Source organism: Periplaneta americana, chromosome 3, assembly GCF_040183065.1.
Source record: "Periplaneta americana isolate PAMFEO1 chromosome 3, P.americana_PAMFEO1_priV1, whole genome shotgun sequence".
NCBI lineage: Eukaryota > Metazoa > Arthropoda > Insecta > Blattodea > Blattidae > Periplaneta > Periplaneta americana.
In genome coordinates, this window is record NC_091119.1 from 86,825,574 (window position 1) to 86,846,149 (window position 20,576).

Genomic DNA, 20,576 nt, shown 5'->3' on the forward strand with positions numbered 1-20,576 from the left:
CTATTATGCGTGTAGGTTATGTTTCTGTGAAAAAAAAAAGAATATGGTTTATTTAATGACACTTGCAACTGCAGAGGTTATAGCCTATCAGCGTCGCCGGTGTGCCGGAATTTTATCCCGCAGGAGTTCTTTTACATGCCAGTAAATCTACTGACATGATTCTGTCGCATTTAAACACACTTAAATGCCATCGATCTGGGCCGGAATCGAACCCGCAACCTCGAGCATAGAAGGCCAGCGCTATACCGATACGCTACCCAGGGCGACATGTTTCTGTAATAAAGACAGTTTGAAGACTGTATTAATTACTGTATATCCAAACATCTGTTGAAATTATAGACTTTTTCCTATATGTCTAGTTCTTCCAAAAAAGTGAGTTATAGCCGAGGTACTTAAAAACATTTACTTTCTCAAAAATTGTGCGTATGATGAGAGAAGGATAAATATTAGTTAAATGTGCTTCATGCAATGAATTGCAGACTTCACCAAATAGGATCGAAGAAAAAATGAAGATACAATGGAAAATCTTAAAGTGACACCAGTTTTGAACTACATCCAAGATTACCAGAAAAATTAGCAGGACCATCTTAATGTGATGCCTACAACACAGATCCCTAAAGCCATCATACAATATCACAGATGTGGCAAAAGATCTTTGGGTCGTCCAAAGAAGAGGTGGCTTGAGAACATCAGTGTTTCATTCAAACAGTAGCAGTTCTTCAAGAACTAATACGTGGAAGGATGATGATGATGACTAATTTCACAGTCTCATTTTCCGGTTTATGCTACTTAATGCAACATTACGGAGAAAATCGTCTCATAATTCTTCAAGTGGATTACCATTGTGTGCTTTTGACCTCAAACAAGAAGCCAATAATTTTTTACTCAAAATTATTATATTTCATATGTATCATTTCCGGATAAACTGACTGATAGATTCTGAATAAGTACAAAATCCGATTGATAATTTAGGAGAAGCAGTTGTACACAGACAGAAAGACGACATGCCGAAAACCACAAAACTGTCGAAAACATCTAGGACTATGTCCATGAAAATCTCTTTGGGTGTCAAAATACTTAATAATGCATTAGCGACGTGAGGGGAGAGTGACTTCATAGAAAATGCTGTAGCAATGTGTTACTTGATATTTAATTATAATATTTGCAAAATAACATCTCAACTTTTATTAGTTTATTTTCAGAAAGGAGGGGGATGGACTATCTTTTGGTATCCGTCTCATTTTTACCATAAAAATTGTGTTCATGTCCCTTTTTGGCCCAAAAAATATGTGCATCTCTTCTATAACATCAAGGAATGTGGAGTTATACTATTTAGGACAGTTTCAGTGTTGGTTCTTCAAAACGACAATAAAACGTATTTGTAACTTCCGAATCTGGAAATGACACTTCATTTAATTTACATGTGCAATCTTATGTCTGTAAGACAACTGCTAATGAGAAACTATATATGATATTTATGTTGCTTTGTTATGTGGACACACTATTTTTTAAGTGAAACTTCTTTAGACAGGGTACGAGTCAAACACTGTGAAACAAAATTTTGTAACGGACGTTTTAAGAGAACTTTGAGTGTTGTTACTATGGTACTGTGTCCGTTGCTATGTTATCGCAAGTAAAGATATTCATGTTTGCGGTTTTTCACCAATTTACATAAATGAATGCATAAATTAGTAGGAGTAGGGCTGCCTACGGGCAATGTGACTTCTGAGTAGTGTTGTGATGTTATACAGTAGAAACCAGTGAATGAAATTACATTGTTGAGAAGATTTTTGCTAAAAAAAATATGCCGAAATAAGGGACTGAACGAACGAGAGTGTGGCATGAAAATTGTTCTGTTGAAATTTGAGTCAAAAAACAAAGAAGAGTAGACTGGAACGAGTCGAGAATGCAAGGCAAGGAAAGGGCATTTTCTAATCCCTCTTCTACAATTCAGTTACGAAGTGTCAACGATATAGTGAATGTTCCTACACCGCCAACAAACAATTAACGAGCGCCATACCTGATGCAAGTGGTGCCAGTGATTAAAAATTAAGTTACAGTTCACAAAATAAAGACTTCAAATTAAATAAAAATGCTGATAAAATATTTCAAAAACATTTTACAAATTATACATTTCCTTTTAATATGCTTAATTTTTCATACCTTCTTTTAGTTACAGTACATCAATTTGTTTCATTTTAAATTCTGGAGCATATTAAGGATAAAAGTATTAAATTTGACCTTAATTTAAAGCTTCTCATTGCATGGACATTTGGAAAGATTATTAGGCCTACACGATTTACAGCTTAAGAAGTTTTTGTTTAACTTCTGCTGCGCGTAGAGGTTACACACTCTTTCATTTTCAAGATTTCCGGCGTCTGTGTAAATCAACAGTCATATTAAAACAACAAATGTCGCGCTACGCTACACTTCCATTATGGTAATTAACTTATTCAAAAAATTCACATTTATCTTTCTTGATCTCTTTGAAAGAATGAAGATTACATAATTATACTGACCTAAAGCGCCAATAAAAACTAACATTCTCATCTTAGGCCATAATATATTATTAGAATTGACAACCACAAGACTTCGCAATCAAATGGACTGCTAACTAGCGATGAGCGATATTTCACGAACATAACACAAAAGGAACACATACTAAAAGACGCCGAACAATCTGTATGCAATTTATGCTTGTCGGACACAAAGCCAACGTATAAATTAAATAATATATAAGCAAAAAAAACAGGACTGTTACAGTGACTTTTTATACCACAATTAGACAGCAGCAATTAAGTCTTATTGTATATTTTAGTCGCATTCGTATTCAAGGTTTCAGAATGTGCGAAAAGATTAAATAATTTTAGTTCTGGTAAGCTTATCTGAGCAGCAACAAGCATGGCTACTTCTGTCACGGTCTGTCTCGTTTGATAAAAGCTGTATGGCAAACACGGTACAAACTTTTCAAACACTTCTCAACAATTTAGTTCCCCTCTCATGTTAATGAGAGGTAGTTACTTTTTATAGTTCATTGTCTTGAACTGACACTTATAATATAAGCATAAAATGAAATCATTTAAGTCGCACCCAAATAATTAGAAGATGAGCTTTTTAGTTTTCTACATTGTACACAAAGCTATTCTTTAAAACACCGAAACCGAGACATTTAACTTAATTTATACATTCCGCTGTTTAAATAGCTATATATAATTAATTATGCACAAATTAACATAAAATAATACTGTATTTATATTGTAACTATTTCTTCAGTAATATTAATTGTTGATACTTAAAAGTGTAATAAACTTTGAAAACATTTCAGTGGTTTATAATGAGAAACTAACCAAGTTACTCTTTTCATTTTAAGCCATTAAGATCTTGCTCATTCGGCTGAGTCCGTTCTGGCTGAGTTCGATTCTCGCTTGGGCTGATTATCTGGTTGGGGTTTTTCCAAGGTTTTCCCCAACCATAAGGCAAATGTCAGGTAATCTATGGCAAATCCTCGGCCTCATTTCGCCAAATACATCTCGCTATCACCAATTCCATAGACGCTAAATATCCTAGTAGTTGATACAGCGTGTTAAATAAACAATTAAAAAGTAAAAAAAGATCTTGTTTCGGTGCTTCACGAGACTTAAGCAATGTTTAATGTTTCCGAAACCGAGCAGTATTATTATTATTATTATTATTATTATTATTATTATTATTATTATTATTAAATCTCCAAATTGTAATAACCTCACACTATAATGTGTAGGGCCTATGTTAGGTTTTTAACTTATACAACATGATTTAAATACCGTAACTTAAATGAGAGATGAAGGAACTATAAACAGTGAAATGCAACGTTAGATATACGGATTAAGAAAATAATTTCAGAAAATTATATAAGAAGGATAATAAACGATAAAAAGCACTTATTTAGCAATACAATATGTCTAATTACAAATTTAAATAAAAAATTAGGGAGTTATTAACGGGAAGTATAGGTAGTACCAAATTTAACAAGAAATTATTCACATTATTACTATAACTCAAATATAAAATTCTTTAACGATTTACACAATGATATAGTCCACAACGGTGGAGTAACGGTTGGCAAATCTCACCGTGAAACGAGCGGACCCGGGTTCAAATCATGGTCGGGACAAGTTATAACGGTTGAGATTTTTTACGGGCTTTTCCCTCAACCTATTAAGAGCAAATGCTGAGTAACATTCGGCGCTGGACTCTAGATTCATTTCGCTAGCATTATCACCTTCATATCACGCAGTATCTAAGTAACTATCGCAGTTGATAAGGTGTCGTAAAAGAAACCTGTTAAAACAATGATATCCCAGATTAAACAATTTCCATAACATAATTTTATGTCATCCTAGCATTATAAACAGGTTGTTACTACATCCAATATCCTGCATAATCGGCTTATTATGGCACGCGTGCCAATAATAGCAATGACGTATTCGCTATGACGTAATACCGGAACGCTTGGGTGGAGATACAACTCATCTGGCTATTTTGTTTACCGCTTCTACGCGCCACGTAACAAGAAATGAAGTGCAGGACAGGTAACGTATAATTTATTCCCAATCTTTAAGAATCTTGTATCACTTTTGTAATATCACATAAAACAGTTCTGTGGTTCAGAGAAACTATATTAACAAAATAAAGGAACATTTATAACATAAAATTTGATATCTATGGTGTAATACCTACAAGGTCATCCATTTCTTTTTATTCAATTCCAATGCCAGGCGCAACTAATCGATACGAACATATGAAGACTTTGTCAGCTATGGATGTTGAATTATTTCATTTATTTCCTACAATTTATGCCATAAAGTGTTGTATCCAACTCGTTGATAATCTTATTATGACACTCGTGAAAATTGTCATGCCATAATCATCAAGATTATCCACTTCTTGCATAAGTAACTATTCTAAAATTGATGAACTATTTACATTCCAATAATTTAAAATTAAAGTTGTTCTTATCAACTCAATTACAACAGTTTACTTAGACATATAGTGGGGGGGGGGAATATAAGCAATGCAATACAGAGTTAGAAAAGTACTTATCAAATTAATAATGATAATTTAAATATGACACGCCAAATTAATAAATATTGAAATACAAGTTTGTTTATAGCCTATTTGTAACAGCGCAATTACAGTAAATTAAATACATACGAGGTAAGAACACATAAACATTGTAGGCCTAATACATAGTTATACAAAATTTAGCTACAACACAATTTGCACTGCTTTAACTCTAATATTAGACATTAAAAGTCAAATGTTTAAGTGTTAGGAGGTACTGGTTACAGGGACATAAATGTCTATCTGCTGCGTTAATTTTAAAATGGTTGTCCATGTTCTGACACAAATTAGGTAAAAACATAATCTGGGCAAAGTAGGGTACAATTTAATGTACCATATGCTGTGGGACAGTAGAGTTATTTCATAGTAGAACTGTTGATATTATGTCCATTGGTCATTTCACTGAACATTTCACTTTTCACACAAGAATGGGGTCAATGGGCTCTTCGGTACTCCCTTATCTGTTTATAGTTTGAGAATGTAAAACTTTTAAAAATATTAGCAACGAAGTGTAGGCTTGTAGTATTAAGTATATTATAATTAATTTCTTTTAGGGAATTGTTTCTTCGTCGAGAATGCCACAGGAAGGAAAGTCAAAACAAGTTTTTGAATGGTCATCACCAGGAAGAAGAAACAACTGGCAGAGGAACCATAGTTCTGAGACTCCTCTCCATGAATAACGTCTATAAACTAGGAGGAATACATTTTTGGTTTATATAGGCCTATATATGGGGTTTTGTTATATAGAAATATATTTATTATGCATATGTAATGTTCCTTATATTTTCTGGATTTCTTCAACAAAGCTGCACGGAGTACATTACACTAATAATGGGTCTAGGCATAAGTATAAATTTATTAATAACTGTATAAACATATCTAAGGTTAATACAAAATATTAGTTTAATCAAAATTGTTATATTGAATTAATATGTTACCTGTCAATGCGAGACTTGGCCCTGCTTCTCACGAACAAAGCATCCAATACCAGGTTTGATAGAAGTAGCAACTCGAAGCCAACCCTCCAGATGACTGTTGGTGATTCGAGTTCTCGTTGTGCACTTAACATGCTACATACTGGAGGATACTTGTTTGCATATAGAGGTGAGGGAGAGTTGGGACAGTTTTCATAATTTCAATTTGTAAAATTTCCATATGAACGATTTCAGGTAGACTGTTGGTTATAGATATTGGTTCTTCATTATAATGTAAAAAAAATTGCAATAAACTTTAGATGTACCGGTACCGTATCATTGATGTTGTACAATATATTTTATAATATGATGTATTTTGTCCCAAATCTTCTATGCCAGGGGACACTTGTATGGGAGAATTGGGACACAATCACATCTCTCAAACAATATGATGATAATCATTGGAAATTCAAAGTTTATTCAGAAACTTACAAATAAACCTAAATGAAAACAAAGTATGATACAAAGCCTGTAAGTGTAAATACTGTCTGAGGTTCTCAACATTTTTGAAGAACTTGACTGGAAAACTATAGTTCCACTTGAAGTGTGAGGCTCTGGTATCTTTATCACAATGTCATTTTCTTCAAGTGAAATCGTCCCTTTATCTTTCCGCAATCACTCTTTTTGAGATAAGTGTCTACCATGAAAATACTTTACTGTAATGTAAATTTCTGTGGTGCCATGTGAGCAAGCTAATCGAAACACTTCACCAACACAATCAGAAGAATAACATGAAATCTAACATCAACACAACCACTTCTAAATCTAAACATTTCACTTAGACAATGAGAAGAATAACACGCAATCTAACGTCAACACAGCCACTCCTAACTCTAAACACTTCACTTACAGAATCAGATAAAATAACACGCAATTTAACGTCAACACAATCACTCCTAAATCTAAACACTTCATTTACACAATCAGAAGAATAACACGCAATCTAACGTCAACACAACCACTCCTAACTCTAAACACTTCACTTACAGAATCAGAAAAAATAACACATAATTTAACGTCAACACAATCACTCCTAAATTTAAACACTTCACTAACACGATTAGAAGAATAATACGCAATCTAACGTCGACACAACCACTCCTACAGAGATACTGAAATGGACTGCCAAGCGTGCGAGATATGGTTTGCCGCGTGTTGCTAGGTCTTTGTGCCGGTCGCGCACCGCCCAGTGGACCTACATTATGTAAGCGAAGGCTCTGTAGATGACACCGCGCGGTTGTCGTGCTCTAACGAGAATCATGGGAGACAGCATCGAGGCTTCGCTACCTGCTAGCGGAGCGGTAGTGCACGTGGTGCTTTGAATTCGATTTGTGTTTCGTTTATTTAATGGATAAATATAAGTTGGACATTAATAATTTCGGATAGTATTCTATGAAAAACGGTTCTATACGTTAACATTAGGTAGATAGGTCTGTGCTTCACTTGGAAATGCCAAAACAAAAGTCTCAGTTATACGGAAATACTTCTGTCTGACGGCAAAACAAAATTCGGGTGGTTAATAGGGGTGAGGAAGGACGGAGAATCGTTTACGAAATAACTATGCAAACATGTTAGCGGTTCGAGCAAGAGAAATTACCATCGAATGCTTTGAGAGACTTGTCAATAAGAAATTGCGGACTTAACAGGCTCGAGAAAGAGGAAGCACCACTGAAAGTTCTAATAGAATTAACGAACAACGAGAGCGTATTACTAGAACTAGAAAGCGCAGTCGAGAATTTATACGCAGTAATGGTATGCTAGCATTCTATTACGATCTAAATATCGATAATCTCATGTTAATGGTATTCAAATAGGTAACATGGATATCATATGTAATTAATGCAATTAAAAAATGGGGTAATGAGCCAAATGGATTATGTTGCGCTGCTGGAAATGTTGTTCTTCCTGAGATTCAAGACCCCCTACAACCATTAAAAAACTTACTTATAGTAGTTCATCCTTTATGGACACACGTTTTAAATAATATAAGACAGTACCGGTACAACATCTTATTCAAATGGTATCGTTTGGTGATAAAGCCATCTTCCAGCTGAGAGTAACAACCCTCAGTTATGACAAATATATCCTGTTTCAGACGTTTTCAGGTCTAATACAGTACCAAACTTAAAAGTAGAATTAATTGAACAACTCCAGAAAGTATTGCATGGTAATAAAATAACAGTTACATTCATTGTTCAAAATATAACTTTGAAAATAATTCAGGAAAAGAAGACTTATAAGTGATAATACACTAATTATTCACTAATAATAACAAAATTGTATTTCAAAATATAATGGATTTAAGTCAATGATATTTATTTATAACAAGTGTAGCGAAGCGCACGGGCATGGCATAAATAGCATACCAGTACCTTTTAAAGTGATTTTCGGAGTTCGTACCGATCATTAAATTTCATGTTGTCAAATAAAATGAATTTTTAGATTACGTTTCTCGAATCGTAAAATAGTTTGGTAAACCAATAAATTTTATGTTGTGAGACAAAATGCATTTTGATATTAGATCAATCAATCAATCAATCAAAATAATAATAATAATAATAATAATAATAATAATAATAATAAATGAATATTGTTACAGTTTCAGTACATAGCATTGTGATTTTATCTGATTTGGTGTTATCAGGTAAGAGTTGGCAACATTGAAAGAGGGCCATATTAGTTTCCTAGGAAATAATCTTACGTGAACCCCACTACAGCATATGTTCTGCCGAGAAGTGACGCGAAAAGACGTGCGTGTTTATTTATAACAGGATATTTATTCTTGGGAAAAAGTTGCAATAGGATTCTAGTAAGGGGACATTGTTAAATTCATTCCTTAGATCTGACGAGCATTGAATATCTACGTACCTACTCCATATGCAAATCTTCGGAGACCTCGTAACTCCGTGATAGTTTGTATTTCCTATGTCACGTCATTGCTTCTACTCGTGGTGACTTAAACATTTGTCAGTAGATGGCAGGAAGGTGTAGTTTCACGATGGCAAAGATCTGCGCGATCTGGCAGTTCTGTGGGAGCGTTTATTACTTTCTTTTGTCAGTTTTGCTTTGAAAGTTTGTGGTGTCTGACGTCTTTGTGCAGATGCAGTGAATTTATTTTTTAATTTCTTACGCGTTATTGCTAGACTTCTAGATTTTCTAACAACAATTGGTAAGTGTTTAATGCATGTTATTTTAAAATTTCAATGTTATTGAGTAAATACTTTTCTTTATATAGTCTTAACAATGGCGACAAATTTCTTAGCTTTTTTCATCTTTTCAGGTGAGCCGAAGCTATGGCGCCAAGTACGAAAAAGCAAGATAAGAGATCTTACACATCTGAAACTATTAAAGAAGCACTCAGACGTGTCAAGGAGGATGGGTGGACTATTTATAAAGCCAGTAAACAATATGGAATCCCCTGGAGCACACTGAAAGATTATGTAAATAAGTTTTTAGACAATCCTTGCAGTGCCAGTGTTTCAAAAATAGAGAAATCCTTCGTAATGCCTGCCGAGTTAGAGATTAAAATTGTAAAATATGTCACAACTATGCAAGATATGGGTTTTGGCCTTACAGTGAACCAGGTAAGAATGGTTGCCTTCAAGGTCGTTGAAGCTGCTGGGATAAAGCATCCATTCAATCGTGAATCGAAAATGGCTGGTTGGTATTGGTGGGATAGATTTTAAGCAAAGATACAATCTAACCCTGAGGACCCCAGAAAACCTATCTTTGAATAGAGCAGCCATAGCTACAAGAGCCCATCTCGAGGACTTCTATGACAAAGTGGAGTCTTTGTTGAACAGCCTGGGCATCGCTGACAAACCATCGCGACTATGGAACTGTGATGAAATGGGGTTAAGTTATGTTTTGAGAAGTGGTAAAATCGTCTGCCGTGTGGGTAAGAAATGTGTTTATCAGCAAGGTTTTGGAGAGAAGGGGTAAACTACCACTCTCTTATGTTGCATCAGCGCCTCCGGAATGAACATCCCGCCAATGGTAATTTTAAGGGTGTCAGGATGAACGAGAGGCTGGCTCAGACTCAGATGCCTTCTTTGATTCGCCTCTCTCCTAAGGGCTGGATCAATTCTGATCTTTTTCTGGAATGGTTCCAGCATTTTATTGAGTCCATACCACCTGCAAGACCGTGGTCTTATTCATGGACTCGCATGCTAGTCATGTCACCCCGGAATTCTTATCCATGGCAGGAGATAATAATGTTCACATTGTGACATTTCCATCACACACCACACACCTCCTTCAACCACTCGATGTCGGGGTTTACAGACCTCTGAAGGAAGCCTGGAGAAAGAACTGACAAAATTCATGGTTCAGAACCCTGGTCAGGAACCTGATCGATACAACTTCAATGAATTCTTATGTGTAGCATATCGTGAAGCATTCCAGGCCACAACAGTGAGCAACAGTTTCTCGAAGACAGGAATATTTCCCTTAAACAGATCTAAAGTGTCAGATGAAGCTATTGCTCCCTCTCTTGTAACCGAAGCAACGGGAGATAGGCCTAACACAGAACAGGAGCTAGCAGCAACCGGTGTTGATGAAGTGCTGTCATTACCGGTCAGCAAAGCAACTGCAAAGAAACCAAGCGGTGACCCAACAACTAAGGTATTATCACCAAAGGAAAAAGCCTCAACTTCGAAAACTGGCCAGAAAAAGAATCCAAGGAATAAAAAGGAAGACGTTTGTGGATCATGTGGGGGTCTTTATTTGGAAGACACAAAGAAGAAAAATGGCGCCAAATGGATCCAGTGTCAGTTTTGTCTTGTCTGGTACCACGAGAAGTGTCAAAATATAATAAGTGAACTTCATTTCATGTGTGGTGATTGTGAAATATCAGATGACAGTGATTAGAAACACAAAAGTTGACTATCACGGAGTTACCTCTATACTATCACGGACTAACCTGAATATCACGAAGTAACCTGTTTTCTTTACAATTATTTTGAAATTATTTATATTGTTTAAACAACAAAAACACCAAGTTGCAAAATAAATATGTTATTGTGTGATCATTTCTCTATATGTTTTCAGTGCCAACACTTTGAAATATATGAAATAAGTCCAAATATTTTTTAAAAAATCTTAGTATCACGGAGTAAGCTTAATTTACTCTAATCATAGACATTTCGCAGCACGCGCTACGAGCGTACTAAGCTAGCCCCGGCTATCCACTGGTTACTTGTACAGAATTCAAATCATATCCTATCACTAACACTGGTTTATGAATACGAAAAACGCTGATCATCCACCGGGAACCCGCGCTAAAAATGTCTATGAATACGGCCCTTGTTCTTTAGTTGATTCTCAAAGTTGCAATTTTGTTTCGAAGACCTTCACATGATTAAACACAATAGTGATCAATTGATCTTTACCTTGGAGACATGTGTTACTGTAATACGTTCAGTTGTGTCTACATCTACCAGAAAGACAAAATAACACATGCATTTCTGCTTCGTTAAATTCAGGAATAGATTTTCCCTTTTCCTCCATGAATGTTTGTATTTCTTCTTCGAGATCAAACATTCGCTTCAATCTTCAATTTCCAAATCCGAATTGAAACTGTTTAAGAAATTCTGAAATTCTCTACGCCACAAACAAAGTGTGTGACAGGAAGATGTGGCTACCATGCATTCTGTAACGTACAGTAAAAGCCACACGGAAGCAAGACCAGAGTGGGAAGAAAGAAATGCACGGTCACCAATATCCCTCTGTGTTAGTAAAACGTTCGTGCTGTTATGTACATATTAATTATTATGATTGTGTTGTTATTTTTTCGGTTTTATATGTATAAATATTTAAAAAACCGTTCACAAACTACCACAATGATATTAGATGTTCATGGTCAACTCTCCTTCCTGACTCAATTTCAACTCTCAAAAGAAACCTATTTATTCCCTGACACCCGGTATATTTGTAAAACTTAAATTCAGATTATGTTGAGGTAATATTAATGCTAGAATATATTACCGCATTCGTTCAATTATTAACTTATTTCTTTCCAATACTTGCCAATCGAATTTCTATTGCAATAAAATCTATTTTTAACCTATGACGGCACATACTGTATTCAACTTCCTTATCCATTTCAGTATCCCGCCTATTTCGAGACCGGCACAAGTAGGGGGAAGTCTTGCAGCGCCGGTCAGCATACAGTACCGGTCAGTGTGTGTTTTTAAATACCGACAACAATTAGCAGGACGCGAAATGTAGTGTACGTTACTTCTAACAGTCAATAATCACTGGTAAATAATTCAAACTTAAATCTACATTCAATCGTTAACAAAGTCCGTTCAAAGACATTTCTGTTTGCTGTGGCGCGAATCGACTAAATCTAAATTGACTGACACCAAGGCATGATCCATGTTACATAACATAATGATGCTATAGAAAAAAATATATGTTTCGTTGTGTGTCAGCCAGTACCGGTCACCTCTTGATCTTGCAGTACCGGTCATATTCTTTCATGTAAGTTATGTTCGTTTACTATTTTTGTAGGACGTTCATGATGCCTCCAGTGATAAGTAGACCTTCCAAAGGAAAATAGCATCCAGATTCTATGAATCAAGCTGTAGAGAATGTGTTAACAGGCCAAATTTCTATCCGCAAAGCTGCTGAAATATACAATATCCCCAAAAGTAGGTTGATTGATCGTGTTTCTGCCGTAAAAAAAGGTAAGGAAATCACATTCACTCCTCCACTTGGCCGTTTTAAACCCACGTTCAATGCCGAATTCGAAGGAGTTCTATTTAATCATGTGAAAGATCTATCTGATGGATTACTACCACTCACAAGGAAAGAGTTTTTGAATCTAGCTTTTCAACTTGCTGAGGCCTTAAAAATTCCTCATCAATTCAACCGTGACAAAAAGACTGCTGGTAAGCAATTTTATTATGACTTCATGAAACGGCACCCGAATTTGTCTCTCCGAACTCCTGAATTGACAAGCCTTAATAGATCAATTGGGTTTAACAAGCCACAAGTCAATCGATTCTTTGAGAGTTTTACAAAACTAATGGAAAAATATGAATTCACGCCCTATATAATTTATAACTGTGACGAAACTAGTGTCACTACTGTACAAAAACATTCCAAAATTATTTTGCTGAAACAGAACCGTCAAGTGGGTAAACTGACTTCGGCTGAAAGGGGAAGAAGTGTTACTGTACTATTCTGTATGAATGCTGGGGGTCAGTAAATTCCACAATTTTTCATATTTCCTCGACAACGCATGAATGAAAGACTCCTCATTGGTGCTCCCAAAGAGAGCATAGGTGAAGCTCAATCAAACGGATGGATGAAATCCCAGTTGTTCTTGAAATGGATGCAGCATTTTGCTCTTTATGCCAATCCTTCTGTTCAAAACCCCGTTTTGTTAATTTTAGATGGCCATATTAGCCATAAGGACTTGGAGCTGATCACCTATGCTCGAAACCAGAATATTTATATGTTAAGCACTCCACCACATACGACTCATAAGCTTCAGCCTCTTTATCGTGTTTTCATGAAGCCATTTAAAGATGCATATTATGAAGCTTGTGGGTTCTGGATGAGAAAGAATCCCGCTGCAAGGATAACAGAGTATGAAATAGCAAGTCTTGTAGGTGATGCTTTTGCAAGAGTTTCACGGGCTGAAATTGCAGTAAAAGGATTTCAGTGTACAGGAATTCATCCCCTGAATCCCAATGTATTCACAGAGCTCGATTACCTTCCATCAATGACAGACATAGCAATGGATTCGAACGTGGATCAAACTGAGAGCCCAACCGTTAGGCCTATGCTTCCATTCCCTGACATGACTTCTGCACCTAAGGCAAGTTCACATCATGAGACTAGTCCTAATAGGCCTACTCCTACTGATAGGCCTAATGATACCACTGTTGTAAAAGAAACAATTCAGCAGCTCAGCCCAATTCCGGATGTCAGTAAGAAGCGAGAAGTTAGTCGACGCCGAAAATCTGAAAGAAGTGAGGTTTTGACACCCAGTCCTTACGAGACATCTATAAGAACAAAATAATGAAAAGCTGAAGAGAGAAGTCAAAAGCCTAGTGCGTGGGAAACGCCCCCTATCAGGAAAATTCTTCCCAAAAAGCTCAAGAAAGACAACTAAGAAAAATGACGAAAAGGAGGAAACTACATGCATTTTTTGCGGGGAATCTCATGACCAAGATTGGATCGAATGTTCTTCATGCCAAATGTGGGCTCACGAAGCCTGTGCCAGCATTCCTGAGACATCTGACACGTATGAATATGATTTTTGTCAAAAGTAATATGTGACCGGTACTGCCTGCCAATTTTCTGATTGTATCGATTTTATGGACATTTAATTTGTCTATGTTTTGTATTAATATTAATTTCTGAATTCTTTTTGTAATTACCATTGAGTTCAATAATATATGTACTTAGATTATATCAAAAGAGTGTGTAAAAAAGTTGAATGTTTTCTTATTTATAACCCAAAAACCTTAAGCGGTCGATACTGCAAGACTTCCCCCTAACCGGCGGGAAAATGTTAAACTAAAAGGAGCCTGAGTTAGGAGCAGATTAGAGTTCCTCGATAATAATTTATTGACTATAAGAGTTGAGACACAGAATCCAAACATCACCTACCTTGATACATCTTTGCTTCTAGAAAATGCAAATTAACAGATTTTCCTTATTCCTCAGTGATAAACTTTTTATAGCTGTAATAATAATACATAAAGAAGAATAAAGAAGTCTATGTGAATTCGAATAAACTCATGGGGATCCTAAAGAAAATTGATGTGGATTGGAGAGAATAATGTTCAGTAATCTTTATATGAAACAACGAGTCAAAGTCAGGATAGGAGAAGAAATGTCAGAAGGAAGTGAAATTGGGAGAGGAGTGCGTCAAGAATGTCCTTTATTACCTACCCTGTTCAACATCTACTTGGAGGATTTAGTAAAGAACTGTTTTCAGAACATGGGAGGAGTGATAGTAGAAGAAAGAAGAATGAAGTGCATAAGATTTGCTGATGATTTTTTTAGTAGGTTATTTTACGTCGCTTTGTCATCATCTAAGGTTATTTAGCGTATGAATGTGATGAAGGTGATAATGCCGGTGAAATGAGTCCGGGGTCCAGCACCGAAAGTTACCCAGCATTTGCTCATATTGTGTTGAGAGAAAACCCCGGAAAAAACATCAACCAGATAACCTGCCCCGATCGGGAATCGAACTCGGGCCACCTGGTTTCGCGGCCAGACGCGCTGACCGTTACTCCACAGGTGTGGACTCGCTGATGATATGGCGTTGTTAGCAGAAGAGGAAATGATTCTAAAGGATATGCTACTGGAGCTAAATGGCAGCTGTGAGCAGTATGAGATGAAGATAAATGCAAATAAGACGAAGAGCATGGTCATAGGAATAAAAACGCAGATGATAAACTTACGAATTCTAAATGATACAGTAGAGCAACTGGACAGCTTCAAATACTTGGGATGTACTATAAGCAGTAACATGAGCTGCTGTCAGGAAGTCAAAAGGAGAATAGCAATGGCCAAGGAAGCTTTTAATAGAAAAAAAAAGAACGTCTTCTGTGGGCCGCTGGAAAAAGAACTAAGGAAGAGAATAGTGAAGTGCTTTGTATGGAGTGTGGCAAAGTATGGGACTGAAACAGGACATTACGACGAAGTGAATAGCTCCACTTCCGTCATTGACTTCTAGCAGAATGTGGTGCCCACAAGTGGCGAGGTAACACGTTAAAGTACAGAGTGTCCAACATGCCCGACTGTCCAACAGACCCTAGTTTACCCTATAAATAGCGCGTTAATCATTACTTATACCACCGGTAATAAACTATAACATCCATATTCATGTTTCTTGTTCAACAAGGGGCTTCGTGTAAATACTTGAATTAAGATACAAAAAGTAAATTTTATTAATAATTGTTGTACAAAAGAATATAACATATTAACTTTATAATGAACTTCAATTCAAATAGATTTATAATAATGATAACGATAATATTAATAATAATACCTAATAGCTTTGGAAGTACGCATTTTGAATGCTAAGCCTACCCGTTTGTATAGAACACACTTGGTATTTCGACTTGAAATGGCACGTTGAAGGAAAAATTGATTTGCATTGGAAACATATTTATCTATATAGGCCTACAATCTTTACGGAAAGACAGCGTACAATGAACAATTTGAAACTGTTTCTTAAGTAACAAAACAAGCGACGACTACGATGGTAAGCATGTACTGTAACCACATTTCGTACTTCTACGAAAAAACTGGAATGAAATAGTAAAATTATATGTGTATAATTACTGAATATTGAGTAAGAAAACTTCTTACATTGAAATTGAACATATCGTAGGCCTAATAGTTTGAAAAATACTATAAACAAAAAGATAATGTGCCACAAAATTCAGTTGTTCGCTACGAAAGATGTTGAAAACGTGTACTGTCTCAAAAAATTGATCGAATTCTTGCATTACAACAATGCCCACCATACTTGGTATAATGGCTTCAAATCTCTATGTATCCGAGTGGTTTTTTCTTTCATGTGTAGCCTCGGAATTGCCTGTACGCCAGGTAAGCATCGTATCCATGAATGACACCCAGAAGAAGTCCCATGATCTGCAAGAGATAATTACAGACATTAAAGAGATATTCAGTACAAATAAATTTTCTTCAAACCATACATATCAGTACCGGTACTACTAAGTCCCATCGCTTTATGTGAATAGCGAACACTCATTTCCGTTTTTTGGCAAAGAGCATTTTAAATTCTAATGCAAACCAAATGGAAATATCCAGGTATTCAAGCAACGAATGCAGTGCGTTCGTATTTCTATATTCATTTTATATCTTCATAGGACTGGGACGCATCTAACTTACATAGAACTCAACTCTCCACCTTTTTTTAGGCATCTTATACTTCGATGTGTCATAATTTCGCACCATTCCTGTGGAAGATATGTATTTTGTCTTATCCTGCTCCTAGAAACTAAACTACACATAAACAAAGTCAAGGATGTAAGTAACAATTAGTGCAATTACTGAATTCACATTTTAACTTTATTTTCCATAACTTATAGAATATAAAGGTTATTCAGAGAGGTTGACATGACTGCACGGCAGTTAAGAATAAAATAAGGAGTGAGAATGGAGTCTCTTCCCACATCAACTTTGTCCACTATAAGTTTCTCAATATTCGTGAAGTATCAAATTGAGTTCCTTTGCTCAGAAATCGCCAACCGATCGAGAAACTGACAATGAAATTTCCGCTTAAACAACAACCAGAGGAATTACAAATAGTCTACTTCCAAGAATTTCATTATTATACACATTACAGTTATAAGTAAAAATGTAATTTATTAACATATACAGCACTAATAAGACAAAGGCTGAAAATAGTAAAGACTGAAGAACGCTGGGTTTGCAATGAAAGACCTGTCCTTGAACAGAACACTATGAATGAAATAAATACAGTACTAGAGATGTTTGAGAACTTTGTGGACTCACTTTATTTGCCATTATCAGATGTTGGTGCGGGCTTGATGTGTCTTCTTCCGAAGTAGATTTCTTGAGAAGTGATATATTGCTAGCAATGCTCTCTTCACGCTTGTAACACTTTTTCGCCACTTTCTAAAGGATAATGGAGCAAGTGATTTTAACCTCTTGATCACTTGACAACATTCTGTTTTGCAACTCTTCTTTCAAACTCGAAAATGCCAGAAATCATAATGTGCAAGATCTGGGCTGTACGGTTAGTATTCTAAAGGATTCCTCTGATCTCTGTAAACACTCTCACTGCCACATCAGTCTTATGTGGCCTTGCGTTATTTTGAAACATGAACTACGAAAAGAATTTAGTGTTCTCCTTCTCAGTTCGTTCTTTGAGTCTCTTACAAGGACGGTTAGCATAATATTTCCCATTGATGTTTTGTCCTTGGGGCACCCAGTGTTACAAAATAATCTCTCTAGTGTAAAAAAAAAAAAAAAAAAAAAAGGAGAATGAGCATGACTTTTATGGAAGAAGGACCGATGCAATTTTTTTTTAATTGAGGAGAATTCGCGTGTTTTCATATCGAAGATTGCTGACTCATTTGAGGATCAAAATTTCACACCAAAACGTTATCACAGGGCGTGCTCCTGTTAAGAAACTGTGAACCAATTCGTGATTATTCTCCATGATGGTGACAGATTTAGACTGTTTTCTTTTCTGATCTTCAGTGACATATATATCTCATTTTAAAATATTTGGTTACAGTATGTAGGTATTATTTTCTTATAAGCACACAGACAATCAATATTCTAACTTCAATGAATAGCTATCGTGCTCTCTAAACAGTTTCCTCTGCATCTCGTGATCTGAGCCTGCTGGTGCGACGCCCATCTCGCACATTAGCTTTGTTGTCTCTGTAGACTTGTAGAGTCTCCACTACTTGAAAGCCGCAGAAAACTTTTTTATTCATTATTCTACAAAATTGTTTTGTGAATATAAACTCTTTGTATTGATCATAGAAAAATAGAAGGAGTGAAGGAGGGATGAAAAATGTCTAACGTCTGTCCTATGCGTGACTAATTCTTTTACAGCTATGTTAACAGGGTTACTGACTGTTTATGACTTACTACTTGGCAACAGCGAGTTGGAACCTCTTAATTATCATATGTTTGGGAGATGTGAAGAGGGTGAAGGCGAGACCGACCAACAACAATCAGGCCATTTCTAACATTCATTTGTCCTTTGTGTTTTGACAACTTGCTGCTGGCGAATCCAGTTACTTTCAAACATCATTTAACCGCAAAATAAAAATAAAAAATAACAATAATAAGAAAAGGGTGTCCGAAACAAACAACCAAACGCAAACAAAATCGCTTGTCATTATTGATACAAAACTTGTAAATTATATATATATATATATATATATATTCATAATAGGTATTGTAAATAATACTTGGAGAAGTGTTAAAGTAATTACTACTTGTAATATGATCAAAATATCGTCGTTTTTATGAAATATCGTTTGTAACAGGTACAGAAAATATTTTTTCAGCAGGAAGAAGAAATTAATTAAATGTCAATAGACCTACACTGATAAAAATTGATTATGTCATTTATGTTCATCATATTCACCAACGCTTTCTACCGAATTATTTCATATTCTTATGTACAGTTTCCCTGGAAAAGAATGAGACAATTGAATATTCCTAAGTCTCAGATGTAAGACACTGCGCATGATCGGAGACCAGAGTACTGATACACAAGATAACGAATATTGAGTTACTTAGATTCAGGCTATTTGGTTTGTTACTAGCATCGTTCCGAAATTCACTTCAAAAACTGCAAAAAATAACACAATATTAAGTAAATAAAAGATAAATATATACATAAATCGTGTAGTTAAATCTACAATGGACTTTCATAACTAGGTCGACACTCCGCACAGAAAGGAAAGCTTTCGTGTCGTTTCAATAGCTTAGACGCTAAGACTTCAGCGTGTTGTGTAGAAGAGTGCGAGTTCGATTCTTAGTCTACACAACGATTTTTTTTGTCTAAATAACGTTGAAATAGCTAAATAACGTTGAAATAGAGTTTTACAATGTCCTGAGATTAGGCTAAGTGTTAATGATCGCAAACAATACAAAATTACAAGTTATAATATTATAAACGTTAATCTAATGAATGCATTTATACACACATATACAATGTAAATGCATATATATTAAAAACTAACAATTAAAATGAAATTAAAAAATATTCCTAAGCCACACAGACAAACTTTTACAAAGGTTTAGAGTCCTTAGGCTATGTCATTTGTTGTGTAATTATTACAATATTTTATTAGTAGCTTTCCCATATGTGTAAGAAATGTACTCGCACAAAACAATTTTTGTTAAAAGTGTGGCTTTGGATTATTTCATTCTCACCCTTTCAGTTGATTTTAACTATTTTATCTACGTGTTTGCAGTAGTGTTTAATTTAACGTGCATTCAATTTTATTCATGTTATGATTGAATGAAAAACACTGTTGCAGTTATTCACTAATTATATGTATTAATAATAATTATTAGATGCATCTGTTAAGTAACCAATTGCAGTATCTTTTGCAAAATCTTGAATGCTTAAGTTGTCAATAATATTTATGTACTATATACTATAAGACGTTAAAAGAATTTGCAATAGATTTGGGATCCTCTACTTTATAATCACTGGTTTTAATGAAAAAATATATTCTTTCTTACCATATCTACAAGTTTAACTTTAATACATTACCTGAATTTTGTACTTTTCTATTCAAATGTGTTCTATTTCCCTCTTTCATAATTTTTGATAAATTACACTGTACTTCTTGTAGTATTTAAGAACATGAGGATCATTACACTGCAACTCATTACTTAATACATGAAATTTTTAAGTCCCTGCGTTATCTACATATTTTTACTTTTGAATTTTTTCACAACATTGAGTGGAGAACATCCACTGAAGTGATTCTGAAATTAAGTGAA

At 35.3% G+C, this 20,576-nt stretch overlaps 1 protein-coding gene across 1 annotated transcript in view; it reads right to left on the reverse strand.

Annotated features, from left to right (window-relative positions):
* Positions 1-15,967: 15,967 nt before the first annotated feature.
* The window catches only part of sing (MARVEL domain-containing protein sing), a 33,911-nt gene continuing 29,302 nt past the window's right edge, over positions 15,968-20,576 (reverse strand). Inside the window, exon 5 of the mRNA XM_069820907.1 lies at positions 15,968-16,700. Within this exon, the coding sequence (XP_069677008.1) occupies positions 16,623-16,700 (78 nt within the window). The 3' untranslated portion in view covers positions 15,968-16,622. The remainder of the gene's footprint in view (positions 16,701-20,576) is intronic.